Source organism: Prionailurus viverrinus, chromosome D1, assembly GCF_022837055.1.
Source record: "Prionailurus viverrinus isolate Anna chromosome D1, UM_Priviv_1.0, whole genome shotgun sequence".
Taxonomy (NCBI): domain Eukaryota; kingdom Metazoa; phylum Chordata; class Mammalia; order Carnivora; family Felidae; genus Prionailurus; species Prionailurus viverrinus.
The window spans coordinates 16,347,366-16,373,575 of NC_062570.1; the positions used below are offsets into that span (position 1 = coordinate 16,347,366).

The 26,210-nt window shown below is 40.1% G+C and overlaps 2 protein-coding genes and 1 non-coding gene across 3 annotated transcripts in view; 2 read left to right on the plus strand and 1 right to left on the minus strand.

Moving 5' to 3' along the window:
- The window catches only part of IFT46 (intraflagellar transport 46), a 24,969-nt gene extending 22,564 nt beyond the window's left edge, over nucleotides 1–2,405 (minus strand). The window contains exon 1 of the mRNA XM_047877885.1: nucleotides 1,930–2,405. Within this exon, the coding sequence (XP_047733841.1) occupies nucleotides 1,930–1,932 (3 nt within the window). The 5' untranslated portion in view covers nucleotides 1,933–2,405. The remainder of the gene's footprint in view (nucleotides 1–1,929) is intronic.
- The window catches only part of ARCN1 (archain 1), a 27,197-nt gene continuing 2,768 nt past the window's right edge, over nucleotides 1,782–26,210 (plus strand). The window contains exons 1-9 of the mRNA XM_047877883.1: nucleotides 1,782–1,933; nucleotides 14,613–14,876; nucleotides 15,703–15,882; nucleotides 15,993–16,198; nucleotides 16,861–17,025; nucleotides 19,512–19,677; nucleotides 21,079–21,226; nucleotides 21,547–21,655; nucleotides 24,804–25,008. Coding sequence (XP_047733839.1) covers nucleotides 1,931–1,933; nucleotides 14,613–14,876; nucleotides 15,703–15,882; nucleotides 15,993–16,198; nucleotides 16,861–17,025; nucleotides 19,512–19,677; nucleotides 21,079–21,226; nucleotides 21,547–21,655; nucleotides 24,804–25,008 — 1,446 coding nt within the window. The 5' untranslated portion in view covers nucleotides 1,782–1,930. The remainder of the gene's footprint in view (nucleotides 1,934–14,612; nucleotides 14,877–15,702; nucleotides 15,883–15,992; nucleotides 16,199–16,860; nucleotides 17,026–19,511; nucleotides 19,678–21,078; nucleotides 21,227–21,546; nucleotides 21,656–24,803; nucleotides 25,009–26,210) is intronic.
- On the plus strand, nucleotides 17,615–17,721 carry LOC125147223 (U6 spliceosomal RNA). Its single transcript, XR_007145066.1, has one exon. It is a non-coding gene; the product is annotated as a U6 spliceosomal RNA (small nuclear RNA).

Consider the following 26,210-nt stretch of genomic DNA (forward strand, 5'->3'; position numbering starts at 1 on the left):
TCTGTCTCTGCCCCTCCTCTGCTCGTGCTCTCTCTCTCAAAAATAAATAAACATTAAAAAATAAAAATAAACAAAATAAAGATACAACTTACAAACCATAAAAATTCACCCTTTTAAAGTGTACAATCTAGTTTTTAGTATCGTCACAAGATTGTGTAACCACCATCTCTAATTCCAAAACATTTTCATCACTTTAAAGAACAAACCTCCCTCCCCATTTCTTCCCTCTCCTAATCCCTTGCAACGCTACTTTCTACCTCTATGGACTTGCTGACCCTGGACATTTCCTATAAATGGAATGAACAGGTTCAGAGCAAGTCTTCCAACATAAGCTATGGTGTTTTGTTACTGGTTTCCTTTACTTAACAGGTTCATCCATGTTGTATCATGTATCATTATCTTTTTATGACTAATATGACACATTTTGTTATTCATTCATCTATGATGGACATTTGCATTGTTTCCACTTTTTGGCTATTATGAATGATACTTCTAGGAACATCGGTGTACAAATTTTTGTATGAACATATGTTTTTAATTCTCTTGGGTATGTACCAAGGAGTGAAATTGATGGATCATATGGTAACTCGGTTTAATTTTTTTTTTTTAATTTTTTTTTTCCAAAGTTTATTTATTTTTGGGACAGAGAGAGACAGAGCATGAACGGGGGAGGGGCAGAGAGAGAGGGAGACACAGAATCGGAAACAGGCTCCAGGCTCTGAGCCATCAGCCCAGAGCCTGACGCGGGGCTCGAACTCGCAGACCGCGAGATCGTGACCTGGCTGAGGTCGGACGCTTAACCAACTGCGCCACCCAGGCGCCCCAACTCTGTTTAATTTTTGAGAAACCGCCAAACTCTTTTTCCAAAGCATCTGCACTATTTTACATTTCCACCAGCATTGGGAGAGGGTTTTAATTTCTTCACATTCTCACCAACACTTATTGTTATAGCCATCTTAGTGGGTGTGAAGTGGTATCTCATTGTGATTTTGATTTGCATTTTCCTAAGAACTAAGGATGTTGAGCATCTTTTTGTGTGCTTATTGGTCATTTGTATATCTTTTTTACTTTTTTTTTAAGTTTGTTTATTTTTGAGACAGAGAGAGAGAGAGAGAGGGAGAGAGAGAAAGACAACACAAGCAGGGGAGGGGTGGAGGAAGAGAATCCTAAGCAGGCCCTGTACTGTCAGTACAGAGCCTGACATGGGGCTCGATCCCACCATCCTGAGATCATGACTTGAGCCAAAATCAAGAGTCAGAAGCTCAACTGACTGAGCCACCCAGGCACCCCTTTTTGTCTTCTGTGGAGACTTGTCTAGTTCGCCCATTTTTATTTATTTATCTTATTTATTTATTTTTAACTCATTTCTACGCCCAGTGTGGGGCTCCTGCTCACAACCCCAGGATCAAGAACCGCATGCTCTTTGCACTGAGCCAGTCAGGTACCCGGAACGTCCCCATTTTTAAATGAGCTCCTATTTTTATTACTGAGTTCTAAGAGTTCTTTATATATTCTGAATACTAGTCCCTTATGCACACCAGTTAGTTTGTATATTAAATAATACGGTGGCTGCGAGAGCTTTATAAACTGTAAGAGGTGTTGCTAATTAAGCGAACGCGCTGACAATCTATGAAAGCACAGAAACAGGAGCTTTCGGAGCTGTAGCGTGAGCCTCCTATACCTCCTTGGCAAAACCTGCCCAGCAGCCGGGTACTGCACATCCCCACCCCACGGCGCCCCGCCCTCCGCCCTTTGACCCGCGCCATTTCCGGTTGGAGACGTGGCTCGAGGCCGCCATCTTGGCAAGAGGCGAAGCGGCAGCGGCTCCTGACAGGGGGGCGGCAGGTCCGGAGCGGCCGGTGCTCCCCTTCCCCTGACCCCAGCCCCAGTGGAGCCGGAAGCGCGAGTGAGCCCCATCACCGTCCTCACCATGGTAAGATCCGAGCCGGTCCGGATTGCCGGGGTCTGCTTCCCTTGCCCGTTGTCCCTGCCAGACGGCCTGGTGCTGGGGCCAGAGGAGTCCCGCCCAGAGGGCCTGGAGCCGGACACTTCCCTCGGGGCTCAGGGAGCCGTGTGGACTTCCCTGCCCTGTGCCCGACCTCCCAGGAGATCCGACGGACCTGCCTGCAGTCCCTTTCCCGTTGCGCCCACACCCCTTCTCCCTGCCCAGCTGGGCACCCTCCTCTTCTGGGCCCGGGGTGTTGCTGTTCGAGAACCGCGTAGTGGAGTGGCTTAGACCGTCTCGCTGCAGACCTCGGTGCTAGTGTCCAGAGGGTTCCCTGGGGGCCGGGCTCTGCAGGCTGGTCTCCTCGGGGGGGGGGGGGGGCTCCCTTTCTTCGGTAATCGGCTCTCCTCTCATCCCCGGGGTTTGGTAGGCCCTTGATACTCGGAATCCAAACCCATTGGTGTTCAGGACTTCTTTTGTTTGTTCGGAAGGGGGAAATAGAGGAAAGTTCGAAAGGAAGATGGAACAGGAAGGAGGAACTTGTGACGTTACTTTGTAGGACCCAGGTGTCCCTGAAACCTTTCGCTACTTCTACAGAATTTAGGTGTGTCCGTTTGTCAGTGTTACCCAGTACATGCCGTGTATGGGGCGTTAGGGAGATGTGAGCGAGTAATAGAGAACACAGGCTTTCTGTTTTCAAGGAACTTACCGAAGTAAAATGTGTAGGTGGCACATCGTAATCGGAACTCTCACGGTGGGGGGGGGGGGGGGGGGGGAGGGACGACAAGAAGGGGTTGCACCCTTCCTCAGATGTTCCTTGCCTTCAGATGCGTGATCTTCATGTTCTCATCTATTGTAGAGACGGAGAAGATTAATGTGTTTGAGGATGGGACAAAACAGTGCTGACAGCACGAAATCTTGGCTGATAAAGCCAAAGTTTGTGGATATTTATGAAGTAGGAGAAATTCTTTGGTTCCAGATGAGCTAGTGACTTAGTTGTACTTTATGCTCTTAAGTCTTTTGGAGGATTTTTTTTTTATTCCGTTAATTCATTAATTGATTTAAAGCATCTTCCTACACACTTGAGAGGTGACAGTATAGTTTGGTGCCAATCCTATTCAGTTCTGTTGACAGCGTTTTTAGATGAGAACTTGGATGGTGGAGGGGTAGGATTCATGCTTGGTTTTTAAACCACTGAAGGATTTTTGTTTTCAGCTTCAGGCAAATAAATCGCACCCAGAAGGTTTGCCTCATAAACTTTACTGTTGGACATAAATGTTTCAAAAACTCCCGTTTTTCATTTCCACTAGGAGGCTCAATATTGGGATAGGGATTCTTAAATTCCTTGGCTGTTTACATCCTGGGTGTATTTAGTGCATTTTGGAGCATATTATAATTTTAATAGCAAAATTAAAGTCTTGTAGTACATAAACCAAATACAGATAGTCTTTACAAAAATCGTGTTTGTTGAAAAGTTCTTGGAACTTAATATATGAGAGAGCACAAGCAGGTGAGGGGCAAAGGGGAGGATAGACCAGATTCCAAGCAGGCACCACACCATCAGCGAAGAGCCCGATGTGGGGCTCAAACTCATGAATCGTGAGATGGTGACCCGAGCCATCTGTTGGATGAGTTGGATGAGCAACCATGAGTTGGATGCTCAGCCGACTGAGACACCCAGTCGCCCTGGAACTTAATATTTTTAATTCATTGATAACTGAGAGATGATAAAGCCTTAGGTATTGAATGATAAACATTAAATTAAATTTTGCATGTTATTTGAATAGGTGCATATACATACAGTTGTGTCATATTTAAATATGCATATTTTAAAAAATTATATGGGACTTGGCAAGAGCCAGATACCCACAGATTGGTGTACTCTGGAGAAAAACTTATCTCGGTATATTCTGCGCTGCTGAGTGTTAAGAAATTAAGTATTGTTTCTGTATAATGTTTTTGGGTCTTATTCTTTTACTAAAAGATTCCTAGATAGTAGAAATGTCCAAATAGGTCACGTTTTGTAAGATTTATTCCGTGTAAAAGTTGTATCAGAACTTCTGAAAGATGATTTTTCCTCAGCATTTTATTATAAAACTTTCAAACATCTAGGAAAGTTGAAATAACTTCACAGTTATTTCACCCACATTTTTTTTTTTTTTAAGATTTTATTTTTAAGTAATTTCTACAGCCAGTACAGGCTTGAACTTACAACCCCAAGATCAAGAGTCTCATGCTCCACTGACTGAGCCAGCCAGGCACCCCATCAGCAGCTAGATTCTATAATTAACATTTCTCTATGTTTATTTTATTGCTCATTTAATCATCCATCCATCCCTCTCTCCACCTTTTTTTTTTTAATTTTTAATTTTTTAAATGCATTTCAGAGTAAGTTGAAGATATCAGTACATAAATGTTGGTGGGAGGGTTGTAGGTATGTCATTTTCCTGTTTTTCTTTTTTTCAAAGTTTTAAAGTTGACACAAAGTATTGACAGTTTTAGGTATAATAAATGTTGATTTTTGAAAAATAAATTTCCTTTGTTAATGCAAAGAAGTTAATGCAAAATGTCCCATATTAGGAAGTCCTAGTAGGGAAAATAAATGAACAAGTGCAGAAACAAATGGCTTATGATGACTTTGTCATGAAGTGAAGTACAAAAAAGGGCATCTTTTGATTAGATCTTCTTTCTAGTTTTCTGCAAATTAATGAGAACATGTTCTTATTTTCTTAACATTTGTTAGATAGTATGGTCCGTTCTTTGTCTTAATAAATTTAGAATTGCATAAACTTGATATGAAGTCTCATGGTAGCAACAGTCTGTAAAATCTTTGGTTACTTACAGAATGCTGTTTTATTCACTCAGGATAGCAATGAGTAAACTAGACTGGACACATTGAATATAAATGATGACATTCCGTTCCAAAAGTCATTAGTTATTAGAAAGCTAAATTTGGGTTCCTGTGAATGATCTGCACATAATGAGGGAGAAACTGAAATCCTACATAGTAATAACAGTCCCCAACTAGGGGGTTATTATTGCTTTTATTTACCTTTGTATATAACATAGCAGCTGCACAGCTTTTGTTTTCTTTATGTATCTTTTTGACTGTTGTTTGAGAGTACAGCAAAGAAGAAAAAAGTTCTTGAGTTTCTGTTGATTTGTCAACTGTTTATTCTTCAAGTAGAAAGTTTTTACTGCCGAAAGTGAGAACAATGTCCTTTTATTTTCATTCTCTACAAGAAACTTGGGATGAGCTTAAAACTCTCACTGAGTAACTTTCAAGTTTTAGGTTTTGTATGAGGTGTAGATTTTATTGTAATCATCCCTCTGATTCTCTCTGTAATTACCTCATGCAAACAGGAAAGACAAAGTGATCCTCTCTGACAGTTGTAGAAACTAGCCTTAATATGATCATGAATCATGTATATGTGTATATGATGACATCATTGCAGTCATTTACAAAGGAAAAAGTGACTGCCTAGTTCTGGGAGTGAGGAATATGGAACATCTAGAGGTTCGAGGAAATCTTCAGCTTTTTTTCTTTTGGGAATTGTGCGTGTTTATGGTGGATCACTACCTGTTATTCTCAGACCTTTATCACTAGTGGGGATGAAGACATGGTATGGCAGCTTATCTCAGACACAGCTCTGTCTGCACACACATGATTTGTTTTGATGAGGCAGTTTGCCTTTTAGCAGCTTAATATTAATGTAAAATACTGTTCCAAAGTAATTGCTACTGGAGTAGTGGGTGTAAAGTGGGGGTATTGTACACTTTTAGTTGCTATAAAATTTTCAAATGCTTAACTTTAGAATTGTAAAGATGCAAAGGCACTGTAGATTTCATATAAACCTCTATTTTGGGGAAGCAATTAAGTGACTTATGCAATATATAATTAGTGACAGAGGCAGAACAGAAACTAATTCTTTAGGTTTCTTTACTCCAAGAACTTTCTGATCCATGTAGTTAAATCTGGGTAGAAGAGAGTTGTTATTTAATCCAAACACAAATGATAATATACTCAAACCATCTTAAGTATTAAGAGAAGGTTGTTTGACGAAGCTCAACTTAATGGTTTTTTGTTGTTGTTTTGTTTTCAACAATCCTGGAGATGTCATCTAACTTTTGGGCCCTCGGTTTTTACATCTATAAAACCACCACGGGCTCTTGAAAGGTCCTTTTAGGTCTAAATGTTCTTTTCCAAAAATATAATAAATAAATAAGGCAACCTTATAGAGAATCATATTTATTCATTCTTCCCCAAAGAAAATCAGATCAAATTACAGTCAGAAAAATTAACTTACCTTGTTGTGTATACTGTATTTTATTTTATTTTATTTTTTTTAAATTTTTTTTCAACGTTTATTTATTTTTGGGACAGAGAGAGACAGAGCATGAACAGGGGAGGGGCAGAGAGAGAGGGAGACAAAGAATCAGAAGCAGGCTCCAGGTTGGGGCGCCTGGGTGGCGCAGTCGGTTAAGCGTCCGACTTCAGCCAGGTCACGATCTCGCGGTCCGGGAGTTCGAGCCCCGCGTCAGGCTCTGGGCTGATGGCTCAGAGCCTGGAGCCTGTTTCCGATTCTGTGTCTCCCTCTCTCTCTGCCCCTCCCCCCCGTTCATGCTCTGTCTCTCTCTGTCCCAAAAATAAATAAACGTTGAAAAAAAAAAAAAATTTAAAGAAGCAGGCTCCAGGCTCTGAGCCGTCAACCCAGAGCCTGACGCGGGGCTCGAACTCACGGACCGCGAGATCGTGATGTGAGCCGAAGTCGGACGCTCAACCGACTGCGCCACCCAGGCGCCCCAAACATTTATTAAAATACAGTATACACGGGGCGCCTGGGTGGCTCCCTCTCTCTGCCCCTCCCCTGTTCATGCTCTGTCTCTCTCTGTCCCAAAAATAAATAAACGTTGAAAAAAAAAATTTAATAAGTGTTAAACGTTGGGGCTCCTGGGTGGCTCCAGTCATTTAAGCGTCTTGACTGTTGGTTTTGGCCCAGGTCATCATTTCATGGTTTGTGAGACTGAGCCCTGTATTGAGCTCTGTCTACACTTACGGCGTGGAGCCTGCTTGGGATTCTGTCTGTCCCCCCCTCTCTCTCTCCCTCCCTCGCTCTCTCTGTCTTGCTTTCACAAAAAATATATAAACATTGAAAAAAAATAAGTAAATGCTTGACATTGGTGAACACTGATATGAAGGGGAAGCTTTATTATGTCAAGGCACTTAAGAAGATGAATTCTAATTTAGAACAGGTTAAATTTATCTTGTTTAGAGGTGACCATACCTTCCAGAGGTGACATGAATAACATAGTGAATAGAAACCTGTGTCAGCTTCATGGTCCCTCTGATTGTGGTGTCTTGGGTATTTCAAGGTTTAGAGCCATACTTAGTGTGGGGCACTTTGGTACTACTTCAGAAGCCTTATTTTGCTTGTATCTGTATAATGGAATGACTCAAAGAGAGTCTCAGAGTAGACCTCTTCTGCTTAGGTCCTACCTACTGTTTTACTCTACTGTTTGTTCATATTTACACACTCAACTTCCCCCAATTAATCAAAGCATGATTTAAGCGCTGTTTCTTTCACCAAGTCATCCCTGATCTTACCAACTAGAAGTAATCTCTTTGAAATCCCAGAGTATGTTACTTAACACATTCTTCCCAGTATTACACTTATTTGTGTCTTATCCCTTGTAGGCTTTTTACTGAAATTGAGGTATAATAGGGCGCCTGGGTGGCTCAGTCGGCTAAGCGTCCGACCTTGGTTCAGGTCATGATTTCATGGTTCATGGGGTCGAGCCCTGTGTCAGGCTCTGTGCTGACAGCTTGGAGCATGGAGCCTGCTTTAGATTCTATGTCTCCCTCTCTCTCTGCCCCTCCCCCACTCACGTTCTGTCCCTCTGTGTCTCAAAAATAAATAAACATTAAAAATATAAAATAAAATTGAGGTATAATTGATATATAACATATCAGTTTCAGGTGTACAGCATGATGATTCAAGATTTGTATATGTTGTGAAATGGTCATTACAATAAGTCTAGTTAACATCCCTCACCATACTTACTTACAAAATGGTTTTTCTTGTGATGTGACCTTTTAAGATCCTACTAGGCTTTTGGAAGGAAGAATGCTAATCGGTTTCCTCTTAGTATTCCTGGAGAACATCTGGTGTGTATAGTAGGTGTTCAATAAATAATCCTTTAGTTATTTTTATAATAATGTTAAAATGGAGACCACCAATCTATAAATAGCCTTTGACAAGCCCAATTAATAAAGCAAAGTAGATGGGGGTTCCTGGGGGGCTCTGTTGGTTAAACGGCCCACTCTTGATTTATGCTCAGGTCCAGACCTCACAGTGGTGAGATAGAGCCCTGTGTTGGGCTCCGGGCTCACAGCACGGAGCCTGCTTGGGATTCTCTCCCCCACCCCTCTCTTTCTCTGCTCCTCCCCTGCTCCTGTGTCTCTCTTTTTTCAAAGTAAATAAACATTTAAAAAAAATAAAGGAGGTGACTTGCTCCTCTTCACAGCATATACCTTTCTGGTTACAAGTTGCCTTTTGTTTCTTTGTTTCTTTGTCCCTTTTGTGTTGCTTTTGGTGTTAGTTTTTACCTAAGTTCTATCTGTGTGGAATGGATGCATTTTTTTTTAAATTTTATTTAAGTAATCTGTACACCTGATGTGGCCTCAAACTCACAACTCTGAGATGAAGAGTCACACACTCTTCTGACTGAGCCAACCAGGTACTCTGTATCAAATAGTTTAATATATCACACCTTTAAAATTATCAATAATTCCTTATTATCATTCACTATTCTTTTACTGTTCAAATTTTCCTGTGGTCTTACATTTTTTAACAGTTGTTTGAATCAGGAGTCACATAAGATTTATATATTGTGATTGGTTGACAGGTTTCTTCAGTCTCTCTTAATCTGTGGGTTTGCTCTCCTTTTTGTTTTATTAATTAAAACAAATTTTTTAAATTTTTAAATTTTAATTTAAGTAGGCTCCATACCCAACATGGGGCTTGAACTCATGACACTGAGATCAAGAGCTGCATCCTCTATCTACTGAGCCAACCAGGCGCCCCTGCCCTTCTTTTTATTTTTAATTGAGATATAAATCACATACCATAAAATTTAGCCTTTTAAATTTATATCATTCAGTAGATGTTTTAGTATGTTCACTAAGTTGTACAACCATCACCACTATCTAAACTTAGAAGATTTTCATAACCCCAAAGAGAAACCCTGTACTCATTTGCAGTCACTCATTTCCCCTTTCCCAGCCCCTGGCAACCACTAATCAACTTTCTGTTTCTGGTTTTGCCAATTCTGGATGTTTCAGATAAATGGAAGCATGTAAGATGTGGCCTTTTATGTTTGGTTTCTTTCACTTAGCACAATATTTTCAAAGTTCATCCATGTTGTAGCATGTTCTTCATTTCTTTTTATGACTAATATTCCATTGTATGGATATACACTTTGTTTATCCATTCATCAGTTGATAGACTTTTGGGTTTTCGCTTTTTAGCTTATTTTCATCATTATGAATGATGCTGCTATGAACATTGATGTACAAGTTTTTTTATGCAGTACAGCTCTTTTCTGAGGGACATTTTGGAGCAAAAATATTATTATTTGGACATATGTGGCATGTAAACCAATAGTGAACCAGTACAGAGATTTACCTGCTTGTCCTTATTAGTAAGCTGAAACAGTGACTAAATTTTTATCTTTTTAATTATTTTGCCAGGGGCGCCTGGGTGTCTCAGTTGGTAGAGTGTCAGACTCTTTTTTTTTTCCTTAATGTTTATTTTATTTTGAGAGAGAGAAAGCATGAGTAGGAGGAGGGGGGGGGAGAGAGAGAGAGGAAAGAAAGAAAGAAAGAAAGAAAGAAAGAAAGAAAGAAAGAAAGAAAGAATCCCAAGCAGGTTCCAAGCTGCCAATGCAGAACCCAACTCGAGACTCAATCCTACCAGCAGTGAGATCATGACTTGAGCCAAAATCAAAAGTCAAACGCTTAACCGACTGAGTCACCCAGGTGCCCCAAGTGTCCATCTCTTGATTTCGGCTCAGGTCAGGATCCAGGTAACTTACGGGATTGAGCCCTGGGTTGGGCTCTGTGCACAGCATGGAACCTGCTTAAGATTCTCTTTCTCTCCCTCTGCCCTTCTACCCTACTTGTGCGCGCTCTCTCTCTCTCCCTCTAAAATTAAAAAAAAAAAAAAAAAAAAAAAAGGAAAAAGAAAAAAGTAATTTTGTTTTGCCAGAAATCTGTAGATGGTTGAAATATGAACCTATGATAAAAATTAATGTGAAATCACGGGCACCTGGGTGGCTCAGTTGGTTGAGCCACTGACTTTGGCTCAGGTCATGATCTCATGGCTCTGTACTGACAGCTCAGAGCCTGGAGTTTGCTTCGGATTCTGTGTCTCCCTGTTGCTGTGCCCCTCCCTCATTCATGCTCTGTCTCTCTTTCTCTCAAGAATAAGACATTTAAAAAAATTTTTAAAAAATGTGAAATCAAATTTCTTGAGTACATTTAGTTTTGGCCTTCTGTACAAATATAACTCTTGACCTGGTAATAATTTTAGGTCAGTTTCATCTACAAAGAGATTAAAATATTAGCATTATTTGTGTACCAAAAATTACCCTTCCGTTTATTTAAAGAAATCTTTATTTCACACGATTAATGTAAAGACATGGAATTGCCACGATATACACTTTAAATATCTTAACAATTTTATACATTAATCATACCTTAATAAAACCAAATTAAAAAGTAAAAATCTATAGCCAAAATAAATAAATAAAGTTAAAGACATGGAATGGATAATTGCCTTTGAGAAATGTGTCATAATCATTTTGCATTTTTTTTTTCTTTTTCTGGTATCCTTTACTATCTTCAGTATATCTTTTTGTCTCATATGTAGGTGATGACAAAAACCTCCCAAGGCCAAGGGGTCAGTGTTGGTGAAAGATAGATTTTTTGAGTGCAAAACTATTTATTTTAAAACATATAAATATTTGGGGAAAAATAACTGTTTTTGGACTTCTAAGCTAGATTATTTGTCATTTAAAAAAAATTTAATGCTTGTTTTATTTTAGAGAGGGCGGTGAGGGGGGGAGGAGCAGAGAGAGAGAGGGAGACACAGGATCCGAAGCAGGCTCCAGGCTCTGAGCTGTCAGCACCCGACTGTCAGCCTTGACTCAGGGCTCGAACTCTTGAACCGTGAGATCATGCCTGAGCCTAAGTTGGACGCTTAACCGACTGGGCCAGCCAGGCACCCCTGCCATTCTTAAAGTAATCAACTGGAAATTTTTATACTCTGTGACTCTCTATCTAAAATATTTTCTTGAAATGGGCAGAAAACGTGAATAGACACTTCTCTAAAGAAGACATCCGGATGGCCAACAAGCACATGAAAAGATGCTCAACGTCACTCCTCACCAGGGAAATACAAATCAAAACCACACTCAGATATCACCTCACGCCAGTCAGAGTGGCCAAAATGAACAAATCAGGAGACTATAGATGCTGGAGAGGATGTGGAGAAATGGGAACCCTCTTGCACTGTTGGTGGGAATGCAAATTGGTGCAGCCACTCTGGAAAACAGTGTGGAGGTTCCTCAAAAAATTAAAAATAGATCTACCCTATGACCCAGCAGTAGCACTGCTAGGAATTTACCCAAGGGATACAGGAGTACTGATGCATAGGGGCACTTGTATCCCAATGTTTGTAGCAGCACTCTCAACAATAGCCAAATTATGGAAAGAGCCTAAATGTCCATCAACTGATGAATGGATAAAGAAGGTGTGGTTTATATACACAATGGAGTACTACGTGGCAATGAGAAAGAATGAAATATGGCCCTTTGTAGCAACGTGGATGGAACTGGAGAGTGTTAATGCCAAGTGAAATAAGCCATACAGAAAAAGACAGATACCATATGGTTTCACTCTTATGTGGATCCTGAGAAACTTAACAGAAACCCATGGGGGAGGGGAAGGAAAAAAAAAAAAAGAGGTTACAGTGGGAGAGAGCCAAAGCATAAGAGACTCTTAAAAACTGAGAACAAACTGAGGGTTGATGGGGGGTGGGAGAGAGGGGAGAGTGGGTGATGGGTATTGAGGAGGGCACCTTTTGGGATGAGCACTGGGTGTTGTATGGAAACCAATTTGTCAATAAATTTCATATATTGAAAAAAATAAATAAAAATAAAAATCCCTGAAAAAAAATATTTTCTTGATCCTTTTAAAAGTAATTTACAAAACAAGATTTTTTTCCTGAGGGTATTTATGATTTAGGACATTTTTTTTAAAAAAACATTTTTTCCCTACTTTAAATTTTATTTACATTTATTTAAAAATATATGTGTATGTTTTTAATGTTTATTTATTTATTTATTTATTTATTTATTTATTTATTTTTTAATTTTAATGTGTATTTAGTTTTGAGAGAGAAACAGAGACAGAGTGTGAGCTGGGGAGGGGCAGAGAGAGAGAGGGAGACACAGAATCCGAAGCAGGCTCCAGGCTCTGAGCCATCAGCCCAGAGCCCGACGCGGGGCTCGAACTCACGGACCGCGAGATCGTGACCTGGCTGAAGTCGGACGCTTAACCGACTGCGCCACCCAGGCGCCCCTAATGTTTATTTATTTTTGAAGGGGAGAGAGAGAGAGACAGCATGAGTGGGGGAGGGGCAGAGAGCGAGAGAGGGAGACACAGAATCCAAAACAGGCTCCAGGCTCCCAGCTGTCAGCTCAGAGCCTGATGTGGGGCTTGAACTCAAAAATTGTGAGATAATGACCTGAGGCCGAAGTCGGAGGTCAACCGACTGAGCCACCAGGCACCCCATATTTGCACTTAGTTTATACGGAATTGACTCCCAGGCCATCAGTCTTTGTTTCTTCAGTTTCTTCTGGGTTTTTTTTTTTTTCTTCTGTGCAATCTCCTCTTCTGGTTTAGGAACAGTCTCCTCTTTTTCAGTAAGTATCATCTCAGTGTGGCAGAGAGAGCTCATGTATGGGTAGATCTTACCATGAGCTCTGTAAGTTCTCCCCATCTTGGGGGCTTTGTTCACCTGGATGTGCTCAGTGATCAGAGAATCTACGTCTAAACCCTTAAGTTCAGCATTTCTCTGTGCATTTTTAAGCATGTACAGTAAAAATTCAGTATTCTTTTTGGGCCACCAACCCTTGTCCAGCCCCACTGGTTGGCCTTGGGCACACCTACCAACTCTACCTTTGTGGTGACAGAGTGGTACAGATTGCTTCTGTAAATGACATCATTCAGATACTTAGTGGCTTTTCCAGTGCATACCCTGATGGCCCGGGCAGTTTCTTAAAGTGAACATGAAGATTTGAAGCCCCCCCCCACCTTTTTTTTTTTTTAGTGTTTACTTATTTATTTTGAGAGAGAGCTCATGTGTGTGTGTGCAGGGGAGGGACAGAGAGAGAAAAGAATCTCATGCAGGCTCCATGCTCAGCAGCCCTGAGCCCAGCACGGGGCTCGATCTCATGACCTGAGATGAAATCAAGAGTTTGTCGCTCAACTGACTGAGCCACCCAGGAGCCCCTGAACCTCTATAGACCAAACACTTCTCTAATATAAATTGTTTTCACCTAGCTGCTTGGAAATAAACATGATGGTAATTATCTCCCAAATAACCTAATTACCTAGTCTTGGTGCATAAGGACATTGTGTTCTCATCTAATTGTTATAGAACTCTATTGATGTACTGAGACTACAGGAATATTTGGATTGACTAAATTGTTTTTTCTTCAAGTTGCTCGCTTATTCGGCAGTGTCTGTAAAGCTGCGAAGTCTGATTAGTGGGATACTGCTATTTCAGATGTTGTATCCCAGCATTGAGGCTTCTGAAATGTGTAAATAGTCCTTTTGTTACTTGTATTTGTGAATTCTTGGGTTCCTGGACTGTAGAGATGGTTAATACTGTACTTAATTTTCTTACTCCCCTGCTAATGGCATTTGAGGCCTCTTCGTCTTCTTTTGGTGCTTTGTTTTGTTTAATGAATGCCAGACTGTGAGAAAAGGCTGTAGGTCTTGATCATTGATTGGTGTCACAACCTGTGTAAAACATTGAGTCATTCAGTTTCTGATTTTACAGATTGTTTACATATCTGGAGGTAAGATAGTGTGGGATGGGAACGTTATTAATCAAAGAGCAAAAGATCAACTTAGACTCACTAGATTGGATCCATGTTCTAGGTAAAAATGAAAGGAAAGGTCAAGGGGCTTCCTTTAAACCTTTAATCCTGGTCAGACCTGTTTTGCTATGGAGATTTCTGTTCTTAGAAAAAGTTTTTAACTATTCTTCATGGGTCTGCCAAAGCAAAGAGCAGTTCGTTTCTGAGTTCTAGGGAATCTGTTAACAAACATATTTGTAGACTTGGAAAAAGGTGTTTTGTTTTTTTTAACTAAGTTTTTCTTAAGCTATGGTATTGAAAAATAGGAATGATAGTTTCATTTTCCTCTATTGTAGCTTTACTTTATGAATTACATACTAGAATGAAAAGAACAATGAAGTAGAGTTTGAAGGTCGCGTCACTGAATAACTGAGTGTGGCATTCTGTGTAAGATCTGAGGATGCTAAGAAAACAGATTTGAAGAAATAATTTGTATTTACTTCATGTATGTTCCTGGCAGGTGCTGTTGGCAGCAGCGGTCTGCACGAAAGCAGGAAAGGCTATTGTTTCTCGACAGTTTGTGGAGATGACCCGAACTCGTATTGAGGGCTTGTTAGCAGCGTTTCCAAAGCTCATGAACACTGGAAAGCAGCATACATTTGTTGAAACAGAGAGTGTAAGATATGTCTACCAGCCTATGGAGAAACTGTATATGGTGCTGATCACTACCAAAAACAGTAACATCTTAGAAGATCTGGAGACCCTAAGGCTTTTCTCAAGAGTGGTAAGAGTCCTTTTGTAATGGTGGGTTATAGTTTTCTGCTTTAAATTTTCCCTATGAAACTGTTTATCCCCCAAAGCAGCTGCTACTTATCACTTTGCATGCCGCATGCCTCCCACCCCTACCCCAGCAGTTTATTGCTACAGCTTCTTCCCTATTCATTCAGCAAACACTTTCTGCCCTCCTAGACTAAGTATCCCAAAAGAGAATGTGCAAACTGACCTTTCCTTTCACAGACCTTAAGTGGTTGCTTCGATCTGTTTTTGTGGTTCTGACACTTGTGTATCCATATTTTTAGATCATGTTTATCAGATAAGATTTATTTATCTATTTAAATATTTATTTTAAGAGAGAGTGTGCACACACACTCGATAAAAATAAACATTAAAAAAAAAGGTTAGCTGCTTAATTCGCCTAAGCCACCCAGGCGCCCCTATTTATTTTTCAAGATTTTATTTTTAAGTTATCTCTACACCCACCATGGGGTTCAAACTTAACAACCCTAAGATCGAGTTGCATGCTCTATCTACTGAGCCAGCCAGGTGCCCCAGATAAGACTTATTGATATAACACAATACAATACAACATGCGCGCGCGCGCGCACACACACACACACACACACACACACACACACACACACACACACACACTTTATGCCAAAGTCTTGCTTAAAAGAAAGGGTAGAGGATCTAACAGAGGGATTCAGGATTATTGAAATCTGTGTATTTTATTTTACTTTTTTTTAATATGTGTACTTTAAAGAATAAGACTTGGGAAACATAAATGCTGATAGATCTTAAATCTCTTTTCCATTGCTGTCCACTATTAGATACCTGAGTATTGCCGAGCCTTAGAGGAGAATGAAATATCTGAGCACTGTTTTGATTTAATTTTTGCTTTTGATGAAATCGTTGCCCTGGGATACCGGGAGAATGTTAACCTGGCACAGATTAGAACCTTCACGGAAATGGATTCTCACGAGGAGAAGGTGTTCAGAGCAGTTAGAGAGGTAAATAGGGTCTTCTTTGGGAGTTCTTGTTCGTGTGTCTTTCTTTTAGGCTTTTAGTATTTTGATTTTCCTATATTCAAAGCCACATCCATGGATGTCTCTTTGTGTAGACTCAAGAACGTGAAGCCAAGGCTGAGATGCGGCGTAAAGCAAAGGAATTACAACAGGCCCGAAGAGATGCAGAGAGGCAGGGCAAAAAAGCACCAGGATTTGGAGGATTTGGAAGCTCTGCAGTATCTGGAGGCAGCACAGCTGCCATGATCACAGAGACCATCATTGAAACTGATAAACCAAAAGTGGCACCTGCACCAGCCAGGTATAGTCCAGTGTATCACCAGCAACCCTAGAATGGCAGATGAAGGCTGTATGTGTGTGTTGTGGAGTGATAACTGATTTCTGGCAAGTTGAAATTATGAATGACTTGATGAAGTAAGATGTAATATTAAATTTGGCTACATTGGCTACATAATGAAGGGATAAAGGAGAAATCTGAAGGTAGAGAATTTTTGTGTTAAAGAGTTCTTTTACAAATTATACCATGAGAGTTGCCTTATTTTGGGAAAGAAGGGGCTATTTAACTGTTTATGGAGCATTTTTTAATCTAAGCGTGAATGGCTTTCAGGGAGAATCTGAACTACCTGAAAGTACTATGTGCAACAGTTTATGCACAGGTGTATTTATCCGGACGAAAAGTACAAAGTTTTCATCTGATCATGCATGCTTACATAAATGTACCTTTGCTCTTTAGGTACTTGAAGCTTACGTATTAATAGTGACTCGGCTGCCAGTTTGGGCAGGGAATAGTCTAATTCTCCACTAAACCCTAGGATACTTTGATTTTTCCCTTGAGATCTGCACATGCCTCTTAAAGAACAGCTTTAGGGAAAGCTTCAATGATATGGGGTTACTAATTCACTAATTTTTAAAAATCATGTGTATGTTTTTTCTTACTTTGTTATTTCTTATTCTTCCACTTAGGCCTTCAGGCCCCAGCAAGGCTTTGAAACTTGGAGCCAAAGGGAAGGAAGTAGATAATTTTGTAGACAAATTGAAATCTGAAGGTGAAACTATCATGTCCTCCAATATGGGCAAGCGTACTTCTGATGCAACCAAAGTGCATGCTCCACCCATTAATATGGAAAGGTGAGTAGTAACTTTTTCAGTAAGAACAGACCATATATTTAAAAATGTTTATTTTAGCGCATTACAAATTCTTTATGTGACTTTTAGTTTTTCTAGAATTTAAAAGACTTAGGATATATTTTAGGGACACCTGGTTGGCTCAGTTGGTTAAACTTCTGACTCTTGATTTTGGCTCAGGTCCTGATCTCATGGTTCGTGAGATTGAGCTCCGGGTTGGGTTCTGTGACGACAGCGTGGACCCTGCTTGGGATTCTTTCTCTCTCCCTCTCTCTCTGCCCCTCCCTTGCTCACGCTCACTTGCTCTCTCTCTCCTTCTCTCTCAAGATAAGTAAACATTAAAAAAATAATGATAAAATCAAAGTGTTAAAAAAAAAAAAAAGACTTAGAATATATTCCAGATTTTAGCACAGGGTCTTTTTTTTTTTTTTTTTTTTTTTTCTTTTTTAACCGTGATTTTAACTGTGGCTCTCAGCTATTTATTTCCTATGAAGTTTAGAACTTACCTTTTATCAACTCTGCTGGCTAAATTTATAAGTAACTTGTCTTCATGCCTAGTGTGTGCCTTGTCTCTTAAAGTGGAGTTGAATTAGTGCTCTCTTGGGCAGCACATAAACTGAAATAGGAACGATACAGAGAAGATGAGCATGGCCTCTGTGCAAGGATGACACGCAAATTTGAGAAGCTTCCATATTTAAAAAAAAAAAGTGGACTTGAATTAGAGAGCTAGAGGTGTAGCAGCCCTACACTGTATTTTGGCATGTCTCCTTCTAATTAAACTTTCAGGAGAACCAATCTTTAATACGAAATGTATAAATATCTTTAATAGCAAATTAACTTCGTTTGCCTTTCCAGTACTTAAACTCAGTATAGAATATTTTGATTTGTTTCTGATCTAAGGATTGGTTGGTAACATTTTTAGTTACCAAGTTCACATATTCATGACTCAGATTTCTTGTCTTGAAGCCCAGACCTTCTACTGTTGCTGATGGTTTTGGGGTCAAGTGAAAGATGAGTCTGGGAGGATACTTTTATCAGGTGTGCATGAAAGAGGAGTGTTTTGTATATCCTTTTCTGTATGAAATGAACAGGGATACATTGGGATAAATCTCTTAAATCGCTAAAGCTCCTTTGCTATTCCTGGTGGTTGCTTAGTGTGTGACACTATTTTAAAAAGATGCTGGAAACTGTCAGGTATTAGAGAGGGCTCGAGGTTCTTTGCTAAATGATGAAATACTTGCTGAGCACGGAGCAGACTCTTGTGAAGACGCATGGGCCCCTGCGCTATTTGAAGATGCGCTCCTTTGTGGTCTTGAGTCTCATTCCTCTGTTTCTGGGAAGACTTCTGTGGTGGAACAGAGAACAAAATAGGATGCCAGAATATTCGTCTTAGCTTCTGCAGTTCACCCAGTTAAAAATAGTTGTAGTAAAGGATATGGATAGTTTGTACTTAGTAATTGCCCAGAGAGGCAGCACTTTTTGTTTCACTTATTTTTTTGTGTTAGGTTACACATTCCTATAGTTCAAAATTCAAAAGGTTCAAAGAGTGTTACAATTAAAAGTCTTTCTCCCACCCAGCCGGGCAAGTTTGTCTTTTCGGAGGCAACTAGTATTCATTAGTTTCTTCTTGTATTCTGAGGAGTATAGTCTATATGTAGATGAATAAAAATACATGTATTTTTTTTTCTTTTTATATGTAAGTGGTAATAACATACTAGGTACATTTTCCAGTTGCTTTTTTCACTTACTTATTGTGGAGATGAGAATATCCTTATTTGAAGCTATAAAGACGTGACATCTAAATGTAAGACTCTATCCTAAACTGGATCTTGTACAACTTTAAAGGACATTATTAGGTCAGCTGACAAAATTGGCATATGGTTGGTAGATGAAACAAAGTATCAGTGTTCGTTTACGAAGTTAATTTGTACTTTGGTTATGTAAGAGAATATCCTATTCTTGCAATACTCTTTAAGTGTTTAGGGCTAAAGGGCCTTGGTATGTATAATCTGCCTCTAAATGGTTCAGGAAAAGAAATCAAATAATAGTTGTAGAGAGTATGCAAATGATAAAACAGACGGTGAGGCAAAACGATAACAGCATTTAAAAAGTGTATAAATGTATTTCTGGTATAATTTTAATTTTTTTCATTGTTGAAATTATTTTCAAATGAAACGCATTTTCAGTTGTTGCCCCCTTTCTTCACAGCAGTGTTCATTTTTGTGGACGTACCTTTATGTGTTTAAGCAGTTCCCTCCTGATAGACACTTGAGTTATTTCCATACTTCTGCTATTATTACCCTTTCTTTAGTGAATGACATTGTTCGCACAGCTGAGACTTTGTGGGCTGAATCTAGTGCTTTAAATTTTGTACGTACAGCAGTAGCACCTTAAAATAAGTTGTTGGTGGCTCATTACCATTAAACCCTGGAGAAAGGGAATTCTGGTTCCTGCTTTTATGAACAGATTTTATTACTTTTTCCCTACAGTGTGCACATGAAGATTGAGGAAAAGATCACACTCACCTGTGGCCGAGATGGAGGATTGCAGAATATGGAATTGCATGGCATGATCATGCTTAGGATCTCAGATGATAAGTTTGGCCGAATTCGTCTTCATGTAGAGAATGAAGATAAGAAGGGGGTGCAGCTACAGGTGTGGAGAGGTTTTGGATAAGGGAGTCAACTGGAGTTTCTCCTTTGAACCATAGAACACAGAAAACATTTCTTTTTTCTTTTTTTTTTATATTATATATTTATTTATTTTGGGGGGAGGGGCAGAGAGAGAGGGAGACACAGAATCCGAAGCAGGCTCCAGGCTCTGAGCTGTCAGCACAGAGCCCGACGTGGGGCTCGAACCCACAAATTGAGATCGTGACCTGAGCTGATGTCGGACACTTAACCGACTGAGCCACCCAGGTGCCCCTGATTTCTTTTTAAAGTTTATTTATTTATTTTTTGAGAGAGAGACTGAGAGTGTGAGCCGGGGAGGGGCGAGAAAGAGGGAGAATCTCAAGCAGGCTCTGGCACTGTCAGCACAGAGCCCATGCGGGGCATCAAACTCTGCAAACTCTGAGATCATGACCTGAGCCAGAATCAAGAGTTGGATGTTTAACTGACTGTGCTATTCAGGCGCGCCATTAATATGATTTCTGTAGTCCATCTTACATGGCCTGAATTTTAACAACTTGAGTGCTCTTGGCAAGATTGCAGCTAACCTTTCAACAGAACTTTTCCTTCTCCTGCCTGCTGACTGTAAGGCCAGGACTCGTATCTGACCCTGGCAACTGATCAGCATCTAACCTTAGTCTTCTACTTGGCTTGCCTGGCTCTCCCATGATGTTGCTTCCTGTGAAGTATTTTTAGAAAGGACTTGGTTGAATGTATTTAACTTTTTTCAATTACAAAGTTATTAACTTGTTCAATTACAAACAAAATAGTTTAGACTTGAAATTATTTTAATTATTACTTTTAAAATGTCTTAAATCTTTTTAAAATTCTTCAAAGAAGGGAAATTTTTCTTCAAATCAAAAGGAATTGGCATTGTTTAGGTACTCCTATTCTCTTCTCTTCTATTTATTTATTTATAAGATTTTATTTTTAAGTAATTTCTATACCCAACATGGGCTTGAACTCACAACCCTGAGATCAAGAGTTGCATGCTCCACCAACTGGCCTGGCCAGGTGCCCCATGGTTTTCTATCTTAGATATTTAGATTATGGGCCATGTAAGACCAGAAGGAATTTCTTTTCTTTTTTTTTTTTTTTTTAACATAAATTTCTGGGTTGGTTTTTTTTTTATGTTTATTATTTTGAAAGAGAGAATGAGCATGAGTGGGGGAGGGGCAGAAAGAGAGGGAGAGAGAGGATCCCAAGCAGGCTCTGGCTGAAAGCAGAGACATAGGCTCTGGCTGAAAGCTCAGTCTCAAGAACTGTGAGATCATGACCTGAGTTGAAATCGAGAGTTGGACGCTTAACTGACTAAGCCACCAGGCACCCCTATTTCCTGTCTCATAATGCCTGAAACTCAGAAGTTTTCTCTTCCTTCTTACTTTAGACCCATCCAAATGTGGATAAAAAACTTTTCACTGCAGAATCTCTAATTGGCTTGAAGAATCCAGAGAAGTCGTTCCCAGTCAACAGTGACGTAGGGGTACTAAAGTGGAGGCTACAAACCACAGAAGAATCTTTTATTCCACTGACAAGTAAGTGCTTCTGGTCCGTCCCACTAAACTAGTCCACACTGAGAACCACAAATAGCCCTGGCTTGTACACTCTACATTCATTGCCACAGCAGAATGCTTTTTTGACAAAATGACCTTCTTTCAAAATGGACTTAGTGCTGGGTTTTGTCTATGTTAATCATGAGCTTTCATTTTTAATAGCTTTACTTTTGAAACTGTTATTTATAATAGTTTATGTTAGGATATTTAAGGCCTGCAGCTGTCAGTTTTGATTTGCCGTCTTAACTTTTCTCCACTCTCCTTTTAGTATTTGAATATTCCTGGTTTGCTTTTCTTCTCAGTTAATTGCTGGCCCTCAGAGAGTGGAAATGGCTGTGATGTCAACATAGAATATGAGCTGCAAGAAGATCATTTAGAACTGAATGATGTGATCATCACCATCCCACTCCCGTAAGTGGTGTCCCCGACATAATCAGTTTTTTCTGTGCTGGGCTTCTAGAACTAACCTTTCGGAACTTGTTTTGGAGGCAGCGCTCAGTTGGCTATCCATCATAAAAATCTGCTTCCTAAAAAGATCAGTTGTAAAAGAAACCAGATACAAAAGGCTTCGATACTGTACGGTTCCACTTATCGGACATTGTGAAAATGTGTCATACTCCTAGAACAGAAGTCAGGAGATAGAGAGGAAGGCAGTTGACTAACAGGGCACAAGAGAACTTTTGAGGATGATGGAAATGTTCTCTGACTTGATTGTGATAGTGCTTACGAGATTACATAGTCAAAGTGCACGGAGCTGTACACGTTAAAAGGAGTGGATTTACGGTTTTAAAACCAACTCAAACAGCCAGCTGTAGTTCTAGAGCTGTGTTTTCAGATGTTGGGCCTGTTTGTTCCTGTAGTAATGAAGACTTCCAGAAGGAGGAGCCAGTTCTCTTCAAAAACCATTCTCAGTTTTGTTTGCTACTCAAAGAAATTGAATCTGACTGAATCTTTCACTTTGCTCTCTAAACTTTCAGCTAAAGATGAAAGTACATTTTTTCTTTCTTTCTTCCTTCCTTTCTTTCTTTTTTTTTTAACGTTTATTTACTTTTGAGAGAGAGAGAGAGACAGAGACAGAGCATGGGAGGGGGCGGGGAGGGCAGAGAGAGATGGAGACACAGAATCTGAAGGAGGCTTCAGGCTCTGAGCTGTCAGCACAGAGCCCGACATGGGACTTGAACTCAACAAGCTGTGAAATCATGACCTGAGCTGAAGTCGGACGCTTAACCGACTGAGCCACTCAGGTGCCCTGAGAGTACATTTTCAAGGGAACTATTCTTGCTGGAATACATATCTACATTAGTTTTAGTGAATTTCCTAACAGTTTTATTGTGGTTTAGTTGACCTACCACAAACTACACATATTTAAATTGTACAATTTGATAAGTTTTGACACATAGACACCTGTGAAACCATCACCACAATAAAGATAATGATAATATCCATCACCCCTAGAAAATCAGTTCCAATAAGTTTTTGTTCTGTGCTTAAATGGCCTACTTTCCAGGATCATCTAGAAATATTCTCTCCCTCAAGTTAATCTCACTAGCACTCACTTCCATTGAGTGTGCGCTATCATATCACCAATGAATTCCTAGCCCCTCTCCTCTTCCTCTCAGTACCTACCTCCCGTGATTAAGCATTGGGTGTCATTACACCTAATAAGCATATTCTTAATGTATTTTTATTGTTATATTGTTATTATTGCAGAGAAAATGGTACTAATTTAATTTGTAGTTTTGTTTCCTTTTTGATGTCCTTCAGACATTTATGTGGCCAGGTCAGGTTTTTAATCATTTTTTTTTAAATGGAAGGATTTAAAAAAAAATTTTTTTTTAATATTTATTTTTGAGAGAGAGGCAGAGCACAAGTGGTAGAGGGACAGAGAGAGAGGGAGACACAGAATCTGAAGCAGGCTCCAGGCTCTGAGCTGTCAGCCCAAACCTGATGCAGGGCTCAAACCTAAGAACTGTGAGATCATGACCTGAGCCAAAGTTGGACATTCAACTGACTCAGCTATCCAGGCGCCCCTGGTTTTTAGTCATTCTTGTTTTTCCATTAAAAAAAATATGCTTGGGGCACCTGGGTGGCTCAGTAGGTTAAGTGTCCAACTCTTGACTTTGGCTCAGGTCATGACCTCTCAGTTCATGGGATCGAGCCCTGAATGGGGCTGTGTGCTAACGATGTGGAAACCGCTTGGGATTCTCTGTCTCCCTGTCTCTCTGCCCTTCCCCCACTCCTTCTCATCTTCTCTCTCTCAAACATTTTTGTAAAAATTTAAAAAATAAAAAGTATGCTTTATTACCAATCTCTTCTTTATTGGAGTAACTATCTTATTCTTCACAGCATGGTTATTCTTTTAGAACAATAGATGGCTACCTTGAACCATTGTAGGGGTTGGGCGTTGGTGACAGGTGTGGGTTTTGTTTTGTCAAGATTTGTTTTACTACGCTATTTTTAGGATGCCACAATTTTTAGGCCTCTCCATCTACCCTATAATTGTGGTTATGGTGGTTTCCTGTGTCTTAGTTCAGTTTTGCAGTAGTCTCCAGAAAAGACCCTTACACAACATTTCACTCTGTTGTCTAGAACTGATTCGACTTTAGAGATCGGAATCGGAATCGGAATCGGAACAAGAGCAGAGGAAGAAACATATATACAACTGGGACCATAAAATGGATAGGGAAGAGCTGATCATGTTGTATCACCCTTAAAATGTTTGTCTTCCTTATTTACTGTGTCCCTAATACAAGCATTTAATGTCATTGGCGAATTAAAAGATGGTAAATTTAGAATGTGTAGGAGGGGTGACACTGCCGATCAGCCACATTTGGGGGTACAGAGTACATCCTAACTAGCCCTGGTTCTCTTGCAGACTAAAGAACAGCTGTGTGTCTTTTCTCCTGTCATGTTCACATTCTGGGCAGAGGAAATTGTGTTTTCACTTATCAAATAAAAGTCCGCTTACTGGATTGTAAATCAGACCCATTGGCGTCAACTACAAGTTTTGAAATGTTCTAAGGTCTTTTTTTTTTTTTTTTGGTTCTAAGGTCTTTTGAAAACTCTTCTCAAAGACAGTTTATCTCCATTCTAAATAACCACGTAATGGTGTGTAAGGTTTCCCATCACTACAATCACCCTGTTTTCCCCCCATTGTCACCTATAAAGAGAGCTGCATTATGTTAAAATTCATTCTTGACAGGGCAACAGACCCTTGGTGCAGGACTTTTGGAAATACATCCCCCTTCACATGTTCGTCAGTCTCAGTCCCCTGCTAGCTTCAGATCTGATCCACAAGTTGGAGCAGCCCACAGATATATCTGCCTATTACCCATGGTTGCGTGTATCCATATCTATAAAAGGCAGCGAGTGGGACCCTTTGGCCAAGGTGCTAAGACTGTTTGATCCTTGCAGTTATTAGGGAACCTCGTTTCCTTTTTCAAGGATCATATAAAGTGGGCAGAATTTGAGGAGCATAATCAAATTCGGGGCTGGTTTTCCTTGGCAGAATTCTTCCAGCTCTGGACAGCTAATGTGACACAGGTGTTTCTCATGACAGATCCGGTGTCGGCGCACCGGTGATTGGCGAGATTGATGGCGAGTATCGACATGACAGTCGACGAAATACCTTGGAGTGGTGCCTGCCAGTGATTGATGCCAAAAATAAGAGTGGCAGCCTCGAATTCAGCATTGCTGGGCAGCCCAATGATTTCTTCCCTGTTCAAGTCTCTTTCATCTCCAAAAGAAACTACTGTAACATACAGGTACCACCTTTTAATAGCACGTAACGGGGAAAGTGGTGGGACAGATGCCAGATAGGCAGCATGGGATCAAAAATCAGAAAAGTTGGGCGCCTGCCTGGCTGGCTTAGTCAGTAGAGCACGTGACTGTTGATCTTGGGGTTGTGAGGTGAGTTCAAGTCTTACATTGGACCTAGAACTTATGTTAAAAAAAAAAAAAAATCAGAAGAGCTGTTATTACTGCAGATTACATTATTGACTCTCATTGAATGGTCTTGGTCAAATTCTTCTCCTGTTTTAACTCAGTTTTCCTCTCTAGATTGGACAAGGTCAAGGAATTGAATATTAACATATATAAAAGTATTTATGGATTGCGCACGATTTAGATCTCTTAGTTTCCTGCTTTTCTAAATAATCTCATATATTTTTAAAACCTTTTACCAAAACATGCAACCCAAGGTTTTCTTATCCCTTTTATATGCCACTCAAGGCATAGTTTGAACACAAGGAAGGAAAGTTTATTTGGAAGGCAAAATTACTTCCTCTCAAAAGTGATTCTAGGGGCGCCTGGGTGGCGCAGTCGGTTAAGCGTCCGACTTCGGCCGGGTCACGATCTCGCGGTCCGTGAGTTCGAGCCCCGCGTCGGGCTCTGGGCTGATGGCTCAGAGCCGGGAGCCTGTTTCCGATTCTGTGTCTCCCTCTCTCTCTGCCCTTCCCCCGTTCATGCTCTGTCTCTCTCTGTCCCCAAAATAAATAAACGTTGAAAAAAAATTTAAAAAAAAAAAAAAAAAAAGTGATTCTAATACAAATGGATACAATATTTGGATTTTTTGTGTTACTGCATCCCTTCATTAGTACAGATAATCATCAACCAATTCTGTTACCAACTTTGCCCTTTAGATAGGCAAAGCAAAGGAAATTTGTGAGCTGTTTCTTTAGATCGTTATTTTTAACTCCTTGTTACTCCAGTTTTTGAAGTTGCATTACAAGGGCCCAGTTCATATTGTCATTGTTCCCTCTGACTTGGTGATTTGCTTGTTATTGTGGCACTATCTTATCTTCCCAGATGGTCTCTGGCTCTCCTCTAAGTATTTGGGAGATTACCCTTTCCTTCCTGTGTTGGATCATTTTAAAAAGCAGTTCTCTCTCCACTCTTAATTATAAGCATAAGGCTATCAATATTGGGAGCATGTGGTTGAACCCAAGACATTAAATAGAAATGGTAC